At 49.7% G+C, this 14,311-nt stretch overlaps 1 protein-coding gene across 2 annotated transcripts in view; it reads left to right on the top strand.

Moving 5' to 3' along the window:
• The first annotated feature begins 8,264 nt into the window (after nt 1-8,264).
• The window catches only part of Adamts7 (ADAM metallopeptidase with thrombospondin type 1 motif 7), a 41,658-nt gene continuing 35,611 nt past the window's right edge, over nt 8,265-14,311 (top strand). For both annotated transcript variants that reach the window (XM_074061600.1, XM_074061599.1), the window contains exon 1: nt 8,265-8,579. In XM_074061600.1, coding sequence (XP_073917701.1) covers nt 8,480-8,579 — 100 coding nt within the window. In that variant the 5' untranslated portion in view covers nt 8,265-8,479. The remainder of the gene's footprint in view (nt 8,580-14,311) is intronic.

Genomic DNA, 14,311 nt, shown 5'->3' with positions numbered 1-14,311 from the left:
GGTTTTAGAAAATTTGTAAGCACCATCCATCTTTTCATAAGCATGCCAATGTTAGTTAAGGAAAAAAGAAATCTCAAACTGAACATGGAATGACTTTGTAACATTGGGTTGAGATGCACAGAAGAGGTACAGGCCTGACTCAGGGCTGAACAGGGAGGCTCTGCTGTCCTCAGGCTGATCAAATGCAGTCTCGCCCCACCATGCCCCAACTGGCCATAACCTCAGGTAGCAGATCCTTCCCACAAGTCTATATTGAAGTCTTGTCCTAAACAATTGTTTCCAAAAATTCACTTCGATTATGTCTTTCCAAAAATGCTCAACTTAATTTTAATGGAAACGACTCTTCTTTAGTAACCAGATTCGGGTTTATCTATTTAATTTTCATAATTATACTAATAATTATGTAACCTGGATTGGGACCAAACCAAGGAACTCTGAGGACCTCGGTGGGAAGAAGAATGTGCAGAACCCACTAGGCCAGGGTTTAATGTACCCACCAGTCACCCCTGGATCTTGTTAAAATGCAGATCCCGGTTCAATAAGTCTGGGATGGGACTAAGAATCGTCTTGTATTTATTTATTCTTCTGGTGGCACTGGTGTTTGAACTCAAGGCCTTATGCTTGCTGGGCAGGCGCTCTTTCACTTGAGCCACTCTGCCAGACCTTTGTTGTATTGGGTATTTTCAAGATAGGGTCTCGTGAACTATTTGCCTGAGCTGGCTTTGAATCGTGATCCTCCTGACCTCAGCCTCCTGAGTAACTAGGATTATAGGGTTATAGGTGTCAGCCACCGGAGCCTGGCTCATCTTATATTTTGAACAAGCTCCCAGGTGACACTCTGTATTTGTCCACTTTAGGTAGGGAGGGAGAGTGTATTCTACCAGAAGTGACAGGTCAGCACGCCATGGGGCTTGGTTCTCACATTTTATCAGGAGTAGGGCGAAATTATTGTGAACTGGTTTGTTAGAGGCTGCTGACACTTCCACTGTGACTAATAAGACTTTACAGAGCAGTTCACATGTATCAATTACTTAATCTTACAATCTCCATGGGCATTGTTTTACCTCCTACTCCCCTTTTTAACGAAAGATTTAAGTGTAAGAAGGATCAAGCAGTTTTCTCAAGAGCACACTGCTAGTCCTAGTGCTGGACAGAGCTGGGGCTTGAACTCAATCACCACTCCAGAGTTTGCCATCCTTATGCGGAGTTCACCTGAAAATATACCCACCTGGAGCCCAGTGTAGGGGAGCAGCTGAGCTGAGCTGAGCCTGTGGCTCCTGTCTTTATAACGAGGTATTGCAATTGGTCATTCAGATGATTTGCCATTAAGCCAGGGTGGGTTCCTGTGCACACATCATCTCTATTTCTTTGAGTTTTGTTCTTTTCTTTTGAAATATCCCTCATGGATCTCTGACTTCCTATTCTGATCTAAATAGTTGTGATTCTCAAAGTTTCTTTTATTGCTATTCTGGAACCATCACCTTATGTTTGTGTTGGATCACTATTTCCTGGCTCCTGGGTCTTTCTCCTTTTTAACTTACTTCTTCATTTCAGTGGCGCTCATCCTGCAGTGAGTTTCCAAGAAAAGGTGCATGGCCAACAAATGTGTTGAAATCTTGCACATCTTAAAATGTCGTTATTCTGTTTCCCCACGTTTGATTGAGCTTGGGAATTGAATTCTCTGTTGGAAACCATTTCCCTCAGAAGTCTGAAGTCGTTGCTCTATTGTGTTCTAGTGTGTAGCAAGTACTGCAGAGAATTCTAGTGCCATCCCAATCTTATTCTTTGGTACCATTTTCCTTTCTTCTCTAGAAACTCTGGGAGCAATTTTCTCTAATACCCAAGAGTTCTGGTATACTAGGATGTTATACCTTGGTGTGGGTCATTTTATATCTGTTGTGCTGGGTGCCAGTAAATGCTTTCAAATTAGACACTCATATGCTTCACTTCTGAGAAGATTCTTTTATGATGTAGGTATGTATGTATGTATTTTTAGAGCTGGGTATTGAACCCAGGGCCTTGCACATGTTAAGCATGGATTCTACCACTGAGCTATGCTCCCAACTCCTGTATTATTTAGCTGACAATCTTCTTCTGCTTTCTGTGATCTCCCCTAGTCTACAAGTTTTTGGATGTTGACTTTGTGGAGTTTTATGCTATGGACATGTTTTGACTTTTCATACAGACACATCACTTTACTTCTTGAGGATTTTGCTTCTTCCTATTTCATCTTTGAAATATCCTTTCCCACCCCAAATTATACAATCAATCTCATTCTTAACATAGGCAATAGCAATTTCACAACATTTCATGCTGTTTTTGCTCATCTAATCCCCACTGCGGGCAGCACAGTGAGTATTTGTTGGATAAACAAAGGAGTGAAATGATTTATTGATAAAAAGCAAGAAAAAGAAAAACAACCCATGTAATTCATTTTATCCAGCATCTTATTACCAGCAAGGATTCTGGTTTTGAATGTTGAAACAAGCATTTTCATTATAAGTTAATAAAAAATTATTTAAACAATTATTAAAGGATATATAATAACAGAAAGAGCTCTTAAACACTCAGTAAACACAACAGAAAAGCATAAAATGCTTTCAAATTATTTCCAGACATGGGGCTGTGGAATATCCATTGCTAAAACAATGACATGAAAAAAGAAGAAAAACACAATTAAAAAAAAAGTAGAAAATGGCCAAGGTTATAACACGGCTACAAAGACCGTGGGACACAAAGAAGGTTAGGTGTGTGCCAAGAGAAGGCTGGGTCACAGAGTGTACCACATCTCAGTCCCAGCTAGACTCTCACAACAGTCTTCTCCTGACACCCCAAGTAGTGCCATCCCCTCAGACATGGCCCCCACTTTCTAGAAGTCATGAATCAGAGGCAAAGTCAAGATTTGCCTGTAGGTGATACAATGGTGGCCATTGCTAAGGGTTCCTTGAAAATCTGCATGGCTTGTGGCAACTGGCGCTTAGGTGGTCCACTAGGATTTCACTGCGTCCTAGTGAGGGGAAGGGCCCACCTCCCACGCACCTAGCTGTCCAGCAGGCTGAGAAACAAGTTCAAAAGGAGGAATGTTGGCTAGAGGTATACCTCAGTGGTAGACTGCTTGCCTACCGTGTGTGAGGACCTGGGCTCCATCTCCAATAGTGAAAAAAAGAAAAAAAGAGGAGACTCCAAGAAATAGATCCCCTGGAACCAGAAGGCAAAGCTGGTGATCAGGGGAGGCAGTGACATGGAGTGGCTGGGATCCGGGGACTGGAATTGGGCCAGTCTGGGCCTTGAGAACTCCATATGTGGGACTTTGGAGGTTACTTCACCTCTCTGTGCCTCAGTTTCTCCATCTTTCAAATGAGGATAGTAATGCCTATTTCATGCTGGGAGGAAGATTACACAAGACGCTGCAGGTAAGTCACATGCAGGTAAGTACACAGGCTACAGTGCTCACTCTGTACCCAATTCACCTCCATCAAATCACCATTCTCACTGGTGATTTCCAGAGGCACCTGGAAAGGCAGTAGGAGCCGGCCTTGCGTCTTTGTCCCCCTGGCTGACTGATGGTGCTGGCATCTCAATGTGAATAATGGATGGGACTTTTCCTGTGCATTCTGGTGCATGGCGTGGGGGCAGGCCACCCTCCCAAGATGCAGAGGCTGTGGCACTGTCACACAAAGTCTGGGTGCTTGGGAGTGGGGACAGATGGAGAACACCTGCATCTCCAGAGCTTCCGCAACAATGGCTAATCAGGCCCACAGTGGCAGCTCCCGTCCCCTTCCAAGACCACTTTTCCTCCCCCAGTTCCTGTCAGATGAGAGGATTTTTTGGGCATCCTTGTTCAGTGATTGTGACCAAGATAGCATTTCCAATTATTTTGTAATTCACAGAGGTGGCATAGACCCAACAAAAATCATGCCTTTAATTTGGCAATGCTTGTCTATCAAAGTTACAAATGCACAGGCCCTTGACATCAGTCCACGACGAAGGCCGTTAGCCTTGATGCAGTCACACGTGCACACAGTAGAAGGGCACAGGACATCAGAAAGAACCAATACGCTCGTCAGTAGGAGACAGGTGTAATGCATAGACTCATGATGGAGTATCAATCATGCAACATTTACTTGACTATCGACAATATTTATTGAATGAATTCTGTCTGTTAGCCACTGTTCTAAGTGCTTCGGACACATCAGTGGGCAAAACAAGATTCCCTGCTGTTGTGGAACTCACATTCTTTTTTTTTTTTTTTTTTGTGGTAATGGGCTTTGAACTCAGGGTCTACACCTTGAGCCACTCCACCAGCCCTTTTTTGTAAGCACAACATAAAATGTAAAAGCTTTTACTCTGCCAAGTGCCTTCAAACCTTTTCTTCAATTCTGAGAGCAGGGTTTCTCAGCCTTGGCACTCTTGCCATTTGGTACGGGATAATTCTTCACAGTAGGCAGTTAGCATTTTCCAGCATCCCTGGCCTCTACCCATGAGATGCCAGCAGCATCCTCTTCCCTGCTGTGACAAATAAAAATATCTCCAGATAGAGAAATACTGCTTTAGACAACCTGTGAAATGGGGGTGGGGGGGAGAATCTCTGTAAGAAAGTTGAGGTATTTTGTGTGTGCCTCTCTTTTTTGTTTTTTTTTTGGTGGTGCTGGTACTGGGGTTTGAACTCAGGGGATTGTGCTTGCTAGGCAAGGGCTCTACCATTTGAGCTACACCCCCAGCCCTAAGTATAGTCTCTTTATATATATTTTTGAGGCAGGCTCTCCCTATGTAGCTCTGGCTGGACTTGAACTCCTGCCTCTGCCTCCTAAGTGCTGGAATTACGGGTATGTCCTACTATGTCTGCCTTCTTTTAAAATTTTGACCTGTTTTTGGTAATGTTTTAGCTATGTTAAGTCTTATTGGAGATATTGAGTTACATAGTATACCTATCACTTAGAGAATAAATGAAGTAATCTCTATCAAGAATTGAATGAAAAAAAAAAAAGAATCAAATGGAAACCGGATACCAGTGACTCACACCTGTAATCCTAACTATTTGGGAGGCTGAGAGCAGAAGGTTCTCCCTGAGGCCAGCCTGGGCAAACAGTTCTCCAAAATAACTAGAGGCATGACTCAAGGGATAGAGCACTGCTTTGCAGTGTGAAGCCCTGAGTTCAAACCTCAGTCCCACCAAACAAACAAAAATAGAATTGAAGGGAAACTTCACCATCAAATACACGATATTCTGGACAATGACATCAAATGTTAAAATATCAAATCTCTTGCTTTATTCAAACTGTTCATTTGCTCCCCCCACCCCCCCAGCATTTGGAGTTGGCTGGTCTTGTTTTTCCAGTTGGATTGTTACTGGTGTCATGAGGATATGACTAAGCCTTTTCTTTCTTTTGTATTCCATGGTGTCCAGTGTAGTTCCCAAGGAGGTTAAAATGAAGGTGTCCCAGCAGGGTACCAACAGAGCACAGACAGGACATAGGGCACAGATGGAAGCACGAGGGGGCTCTTGTCATCTGTAGGATTTGAAAATACAAACTCTGGAGCTGCATTTCCAAAAAGCCTGCAATCTGTTGTTTGACCTTGGTTGCTCACCAAAGGAGCAAGGGAGGCAGGGAGTTCAGCAACTGTTCATCTCCGGGCTTTTCTATGCTGGGGGCTTGGATCACAAAGACCAAGGCCGCCTTAGTATCTCACAGTAGTGGGGCCTGAAGACCTGTGTCACACAATGGCAGTTTATGTGACTAGTGCTACAATAGGATAGCAAAGGGTGTTCTGGAGGCCTGAGTTGGTTAGCCTTCTCATTGCTGTGACAAATTCCAAGAGTAACAGGTTAAAGGCAGGAAAGATTTATTTTGGCAACAGTTTCAGAGGTTTCAGTCCACCACAGCAGAAGGGAGTGGCACAGGAGCTTACATCATGGTGGCCAGGAAGCAGAGAGTGGGGTGGGCCTGCGCTAGCAGCTTCCTCCTTTCCCTTCTTTTATTCCATCTGGGTCCCCAGCCTATCAAATGTGCTGCCCACATTCAGGGCAGGTCTTTCACTTAATCATCTCTGCAAACTGCCCACAGACACACCCAGAGGTGTGCTTTACCAATCTCCTAGGCACATCGCAATCCATTCAAGTTGACGTCATGATGAAACATCTCGAGAGGGTTAGGAAGATTTTCTGGAAGGGGTGACATGTAAGTTAGACCTGAAAGGACAAGTGCAATTTGTGCCCATCTGTTTCCTGTCACCTTGACTGCTCTATCTTGTTATTCTGGTCTCACAGTTGTCCTTCAGGACAACTTCCCTGACCACCTCATGGAGCACAGACCCTCTAGTTACACCCAGTTTTATTTTCTTTAAAGCAACTCTCAGTAGCTGGTTCTATTTCTATAGCTTCCCCAACAAGCAAGTCCTCTGGAGTAGGAGTTCATGAGAGCAGAGACCTCGTCTGTCTGCTCACAGTTGTGTCCCCTGTGCCCTGGGCCTGCAATGAACACCTAGTATTTGTGGAGTAAAGAGGAACCCTGCCAGGTGGAGGGCATCTGCAGAATGCACTGGACAGGTCAAGATGGAAGAGCATGGTTTGGACACCAGGTGGGGATGGAGGAGAGGCTGAGCCTGAGGAGCAGGTGGGAAGAGAAGGAATGTGACAACCAACCTTCTGGAAAGAAGCTTGAGAAGAGAGCAGATGGGCAGATGTAGGCTAGAGGGGATAGCCATCCACAGAGGGGTGATACAAAGAAGAAGAGAAGGTTTTAGATTCAGGGTCAGGAGCCCATGGAGAACAAGCAAAGAGTGGAACACCTGGAGTGAGTCCCTTGGGGAGACAGGAGGGAAGGGGACCACAAAGCCCTGGTAGAAACCTTGGTCTCCAATTGCTGGAGGGCACTTGCTCCAGTGCATCCAGAGGGAAGGGAAATGAGTGGGTAGTAAGATCAGCTGCTGTTAGGGGTGGGGGAGAAATGGAAGGTAGTTGGGTAGGGGCCAAGGGTCAAGCAGTGAATATAGCTAGGGAGGGAAGTAGGAGAAGCCAGGAGAGGCTGGTGGGTGGGGAGAAGGAGAAGGTGACAATGACTGGAGGAAGAGCAATGCCCAGTGTGGTTGTGAGGGTGAGGGTGCAGGGCAGGTGGGTGCAGAGTCAGGTCTGAGAGCCCAGTGTGTGATCTTCAGGTTTTAGTTTTGAGGGATGATACAGCCTACACTGTGACCATCAGATCTGATGGCTGAGGGTGGAGTGGGAGGTCACTGAAGAAGAGTTCGAGGAAGTTGGTGGTCATGAGTGACACAGGTCCCCCAGGAGGACAACAGGGTCAGGTGGAGAGGAAGCCAGAAGTGAGGGAATGAGGGAAAGTGCACAGGACACTTCAGGGTGTGTTTGGGGGGGAAGGTGGTGACCATAATCTTCCATAACAGAAGAACAGGCACCCTTAGGGCAGAGCCAGATCTAGGGAAGGGAGGAGGTGGGGGAGGGAGTGTGTGCGCTTCAGAGGTGGCTTTGAGAGCATCGCAGAATCCAGAGCCAAGGCCAAGGCTGCAAAGGACAGATGGCTGATGTTTGAGGCGGAGTCTGGCTCGCGATGTGAGGCTGGGGTTGGCGGGCCTCCAGGCTCTCAGGGGCCCCTGCTGAAAGTTTGTGGGCGCTGGCCTGGGCCAGGCCAGAGTCCCCTGGCTGTGCTGAGCTTCAAGGGAGTGGACACGTGGGAAGTAATCCGGGGCCGCGCGACTCTGCCTCGCGTAGGAAAATGCTGCCCACCCCAGGACGACGCAAGCCCCTCTTGCAAGTTGGCTTTGGAGTAGAATATAGCTCAGAACCCTGGGGGACCCTGCTTCCCCGCCATGTGACCCTGGTCTCTTAGGAGGCCTCCGTGTCCCCTTCTCTGTGGGGCAGGCCTGCTGATCCTGGGAAGGCTTCTCAAGGACGCCTTCCGGAGCACAAATTAGGAATAAGGCAGAAATTTGAGATACTGCGGAACCTTTGAGGATCCTTGGAGGGTGCAGATGGCCGGCTCCTGCTCGGCTCCGCCGCCAGGGGGCGCCCTCGGCCCTGCGGGCGGTCGGTGTCTGTCGGGGGGCGCTGCAGGCGCGGTCCCTCGCCCCGCCCCACCCGCGGTGGGCAGCGGGCCGGACCCGGAGGCCGGGAGGGGGCGGGGCGAGTCCGGCCGGGGCGGGGAGGGGGCGGGGCGAGCCCAGCCGGGGCGGGGCGGGGCGGGGCGGGGGCCGGCGCCGCGCTCCCCCTCCCTCCCGATCTTTCTTTCTCCGCTTTTCGCCTTCTTGTCTTTTCTTTGCCTCCGCAGCCGGCCGAGGGGGCGGGCCTTGGAGCCTTTGTTGCCCGAGGACCGAGCGTCCCTGCCCGCCGGGCCAGAGTCGCAGCTGAGACCCCTAGGAGCTGCACGCGGCAAGGCATGTCCTGAGTTGGACCCAGACCCGGCTGGGACCGGACGGGACAGACAAGAACGTGCGCGAGGGGTCGTCCGGCGGCCGCCCGGCCCGGGCCATGCCCCGCCGCCCGTGTCCCCGCAGCCCCGCGCCGCTGCTGCGCCCCCTCCTCCTGCTCCTCTGCGCCCTAACGCCCGGCGCCCCCGAACTCGCATCAGGTGGGTGGCCGACCCCCTCCCACCCCGGCCGGCCTGGCTCTGCCACCGTCCCCACTCCTCCAGGTTCGCTTTATCCCTTTCTCACCTCTGCGGATCCCAGCTCTGCCTGGGGCCAGGGGCGTCCCTGGTGTTGGGGACAGGGGTGGGATCGGGCCGGCAGGGGATGCACCTCCCGGGATCCTAACCCCCAGCCTCCTCTACTCAGCCATCGATCCAGGCTTTCGCCTGGAATAAGTGCCCTCCATCACTGCAGCTTCCCCACCGCGGGCGCAGCGGTGCGCGCATCCGTCCTGGGAGAGCTCTGGTCCCGGGGTGCTGGACGGAGCGTGAAGGATTCAGCTTCTCGCCCTCTTCCACAGTGGGGCTCCCCGGGAAAGCGGGGTGAGCGGGATTGTGCAGGCGAGGGCGCCGGGTTATGCGGGTCCCCCGCCGCGCCCCCGATCCCGGCCACTGCATCGGGGTGGCCCTCCCAGGCCACGGTGTCGCTGGGGCCCGGGTCCCGCGCCGCTCCTGCACTTCCTGCCTCCCCCTCCCCCAAAGTGTGAAGGCGCCGGGAGTGGAGTGCGGAGCCGGAGCTTCTTCCTCCGCCCTGGGTTAACTCCCCGCCCCGCCCCGCCGGTCTCCGACGAGTCTCTGGCCCGAATCCAGGCTCTTGTTTGAAGGCGACCTGCGGGGCAGCAGCGCTCCTGAAGCATACAGAACAATTAGTCTGGGAATATGGGAGTCAGGGGTGTAGGAGACCCCTGGCCAGGGACTGGTCGGGTAGTGGGGAGAGCACCTGCAGGCAGGTAGGGGAGGAGGGAGATTCATGTTGGAGGGACTTGGAAGGATGGATGAACTCTGGATGGCTGGACCGCTGTGCAGGAGGCGGGGGTGTCCCAGGGGAACATCTGCCTCTGGACTGGATTAGGCCTGCTTTCTGGCGATGAGGACACCTGCCTCCCTAGTGGAGGGACTATGGCTCTGGACCCCGATCTGAGGGACATTTAAACCTGATCATAGAGGTTTGGGAAGCCGTTTAAGGGGAGTGAACGAGAACAGTGTTTTAGGGAGGGTTGGTCTAGCAGGGAATGAAGACGGAGCAAACATTTAATGAGCACTTACTGTATTCCAGCTTCACTTTTTCTTATTTTTCCTCATCTCAACAATCTTGCAAGGCTGGTCATGGAATGTTTTCCCCAGCCTCGTGGGAATGAGCCAGGTGCGGGGAGAAGGGAGTAGGAAAACGGTTTTCCCAGGGAACAGCGCCTGGGTCTGAACTGGCAGATGTGGGAAGAGTGTGTGCTGGGGCGGGGCGGGGGGGAGAGGGTCGGTCCCATAGGATTCTTGTGAGGATTAAGTGAGGTGGCAAATGTCAGTATCTTATTACAGGACGGTGACCACCATGGAGTGGTCATTGTCTTTATTAATTTGCTGGCCCAGACCCAATACTAGAACCAACTAACCCAGGCACTACCACCCCGCAGGATACAGCGTCTGTCTCTTAATACATAGTGTGGGGCCCTCTGCGTTTTGCTCTCACTCTGGATTTCTGACCTCGTCATTTTCTTTGGAAGACCTAAGCCTGCACTCTTGCCACTGAATGGTACCTTCCTTAAGCCCAAGAGCACACCCTGGGCTCAGTTTTAGGAGAATGTATACCGACTTTTTCTCCACCTGTGACAAGCCCAAGGGACTTGCTGGAATTGTGGGGGTGCAGCCACGCCTCCCCCCATCCCACCCCCGTGCTGCATTGCCCATATGAGCCGCATATGCGTGCACTTCAGAAGAGGCCATGTGTCACTTGTGCACCCACCTCCAGCGCTTTCTCTGCCTTGGCCTATGCTGTAGGTCATTTGAAGGGCTGGATTGTAACTCAGTTCTTAATAGGGAGGTGAGAGTAAACGAAACGTTGGCAGTTCTCTGGTAGAAGCACCAGAGTGACAGTCTGTCACCCAGGGCTGATATGCAAAGTATTTAACACCAAGTGTGGCAGTCGGCTGGCTGGCACCTGTCCCCATCCTGTGGGAGCTTTAGCTCTGGAGCACTAGACTGGAGCTTGCAATTACCCTTCTCTGGCACAGGGTAGTGCTAGTTTGGCCACCAAAGTCTCTACCAGGGTCAACTGTGGGCAACACTGAATTATTTTCCTTACTCTGCCCCTTAAAAATATTTTAGTGGGTGTGGTGAGGCATACCAGTAATACAGTACTTGTGAGGCTGAGGCAGGAGGATTGTGAGTTGGAGGTCAGCCTGGGCTCCATGCTGAGACCCTGTTGCAATAAACAAACAAACAAACAATAAAGATGGACAAACAGAACTCTGAGTGGTTGAGTAACCTAACCATGATCTCATAGACACGGGTTGCAGATCTGGGATTCAAACCCAGGCAGTCTGGCTTCAGAGCACAGTAATCAAAGTGCCTTTTATCTGAAGCATAGCTGTACTTAGCACTGCTTTTTATTTTTTATTTCCTGAGGCTTGAACTCAGGGACCTGTACATCTTTATGCCTGAGCTACACTTCCAGCCCCCACTCACATTTTTGAGCTTAATAGCATGCTTCTTTGTCACGCATCTGGAGTTTCTGTCTTGCAATATCTGCCCAAAGTCTACAGCAGCAATTCTCAACAGGACTGCATGTCACTGAAAGCATAGGTCCCTCTCCAGAGACACTTTTTTTTTTTTTTTTGGTAGTATTGGGGTTTGAATTCAGGGCCTCACACTTTCTAGGCAAGCACTCTTACTGCTTGAGCCACTCCACCAGTCCTTTTTTTATGTGATTTTTTTTTTTTTTTCGAGATGCTAGCCAAAACGAACCCAAAACACCGATAAACTGTCCAGGTTGGCTTTGAGCCGAAATCCTTCTGCTCTCTGTCTCCTGAGTAGCTAGGATTATAGGCATGAGCCACCGGTGCCCAGCTGGGACACTTTTTAAAGTTCTTGGGGCCATTTCTCCCCAGGTACACAATCCTCCCTTCCCCACCCACATTCATTTGAGGACAACACTTTTGCCTAGAAATGTTTCAGGCAGCTCCCTCTAGTTGAGGACTTCAGGACAGGTTGGCATCAGTGCCCTGACCTTTAGCTCGTTGTTAGCTGCCATGGCTATGATCGCCCATCCCTTGGGAACCACTGGTGATGCTCACTTAAAGTGTAAGCCAGGCACTGGTGTTTCATCCCTATAATCCTAGCCACTTCGGAGGCTGAGATTGGGAGGACTGAGGCTTGAGCCCAGCCCAGGCAAATAGTTTGAGATTCCATCTCCTAAATAACCAGAGCAAAAAATGTAAAGGAGGTGTGACTCAGGTGGTACAGCACCTGCTTTGGAAGTACAGAGCCCTGAGTCCAAACCCCAGTTCCGCCAAGAAACAAGAGGGAGGTTGTCTTATTCTTCACCTCTGCCATTTTCACCCCTTCAATCTGGACTCACTTCCTTGTGCTTTCTGGCCAGGTGTCTCCAAGCGGACAAGGAAATTGAGGCTCAGATGAAATGACTAAGCTCATACTCTGAAGTGGCCCACTTGGAACCTGAACCCAGGTCTTTCTACTTTCAAGCCCATGCTTTTGACACTGTATTATTTTGTCACTCCATTGTCTCATTTCAAAAAACATATGCCTGGGCCAAGATTAACTTCTCGCTGCTTGTTCTTGTCATTTTTAGCCTTTTCTCATTTCTTTGAGGATCTATTACATGGCTCCCACCACCAAGATGCCCCTCCTGTCTCCACAGCTGAATTTGAACCCATATATCAGGGGACATCTCAAATAGGACCTCCTTGATGAAGCATTTCTTCACCCCAGGCCATTGTGAGGTGTCTCCTCCCCTTGCTTGGACCTTTGCAGTACCTTGCCAGGATGGCAGTCATAGGTATCCTGTGACCATTGCTCTACTTTGAGGGTAGGATGGTGCCTTTTGCATTTTCCTGGGCTTCAGAGCCCTAGTGCTCCCACACAATTAGTAGCGAAGGGTCACACACAAGATGCCACGGATCAGGCATTTCATAGCAGAAATGAATAAACAAGCCAGGTGCAGGGGCTGACACCTGTAATCCTAACTACTTGGGAGGTGGAGATTGGGAAGATTTCAGTTTGAGGCCAGCTTGGGCAAAACATTCAAGAGTCCCCATCTCAACCAATAAAAAGCTGGGCCTAGTGACCTGTACCTCTCATCCCAGCTACATGGGAGGCATAAGTAGGAGGATCACAGTCCAGGTGAGAGCTGTTTAAAAAATACCTAAAGCAAAAAGGACAAGGGGCACGGCTCAAGTGCCAGAGTGCCTGCCTAGCAAGCGTGAGGCCCTGAGTTCCAACCCCAGTGCTGCCAAACAAAAAACTCTACAAAAAATAGAAATGAGCAAACAAGGTTGATGGGGAGACAAATTTGTCATAGAGCATGGGGCCTCTTGGCTTAGTTCTTGTTTTTCCCATTTTGGTTTTTAATTGAGTGAAAGAAAAATGCCTTTAGCGTCACACAGTCACTGTGTGTTGGGAGGAACAGTAGGAAGTGGTGGGGACTGAGGCAGATGGGTGGGGGAGCTCTGCACTCTCTAAAGGGCACTCACAGCTCACCTCCAGTCACTTCCAGGTGGGAAGTTAGGCCTGATGTGGATGGATGAGAAGACTTTTTAAGGGCAGTGGAAAAATGGACATTTTTGTGTAACACTATGTGATTCTTAAACACTGGAAAGTGATTAAGACATTTTTTGATACTCAGGCCAGCCAAAACACTAATCAACTGACAAACAAAAAGAGATTAGCAGGCTGTGGTTGTGGAGTTGTAGTCCTAAACACCTTTATTAGGATGTCAGGGCAGTAAGTCTCCTTAAATCTTCCAGTCCAGGAGTTTCCCAGTGCCAGCCCCTGAAGTGACCCCATCAGAATCCCCGACAAGGTTTAGGAAGTGACAAAGAATACAAATCCCAGGACCCCTGCGCTCCAGATCTGTGGGATCACAGTCTGGACTGGTCCAGGGCACCTGTAACTTTTCAAAGCTCTCTAGGTACCACTGACGGTCAGCCAAGTTCATTTCCAGTGGGAGATTTCCTGACTTCTGTTGTGGTCACAGTTCCCTGAGACTTTTGGTGAAAGCACAGCTTCCTGGTTCCATTTTATAGAGATGCTGATTTGGTGATTCTGGGATGGGCCTGGGAATTCGTTTTTAAGAAATTCTTGTCCAGGAAGTCTGGAAAATCTTTGCACTTACCCCCACCCCCACACTCAGTGATGGGAAAGACTTGCTCGGGGCCACACAGCAAGTCTCCCCAGCCCACCCAGCTGGTGACTCTCAGAGAAGGCTCTTTGAGACCTGTACCGCTGAGCAGTTGTGGGCAGAGAGCAATATCTTCAGTGTTCCTGTGGTCCTTAGGAGTCATTGTCATGACCAGTCGGGATCACAGTCGGGGCAGGACCTGGGCTGGGAGAAACCTCAGATTGGCCAGTTTCTCAGCTGTGCTTCTCAAAGCCTGGGCACTGCAGAGAGAGGAAACAGGGTTCAAAACCGTGGGCCCAGGGGTTCCCAGACCTCCCGAAAAGTACTGTTGTAAAGTAGGTGAACTTTCAAAGAAGTTTTAAAAACTTGACCTAGTCCAGTGTTTTACATTAAAGACGGGGAAACTGAGGCCCAGGAAGACACAGACTGCCGAGAACATAGAGCGATGTTGCTGATGATCTTGACTAAAGCTATTTGGAAACTGGTGTTCAAGACTCGGCTCTGCCACTGTCCATGGTGGCTTTAGACCCCTCTCTCCACCTTT

This window comes from Castor canadensis, chromosome 19 (assembly GCF_047511655.1).
Source record: "Castor canadensis chromosome 19, mCasCan1.hap1v2, whole genome shotgun sequence".
Lineage (NCBI taxonomy): Eukaryota > Metazoa > Chordata > Mammalia > Rodentia > Castoridae > Castor > Castor canadensis.
Note: the sequence above shows the minus strand (reverse complement) of the source record. Positions and strands in the feature narration are given on the sequence as shown.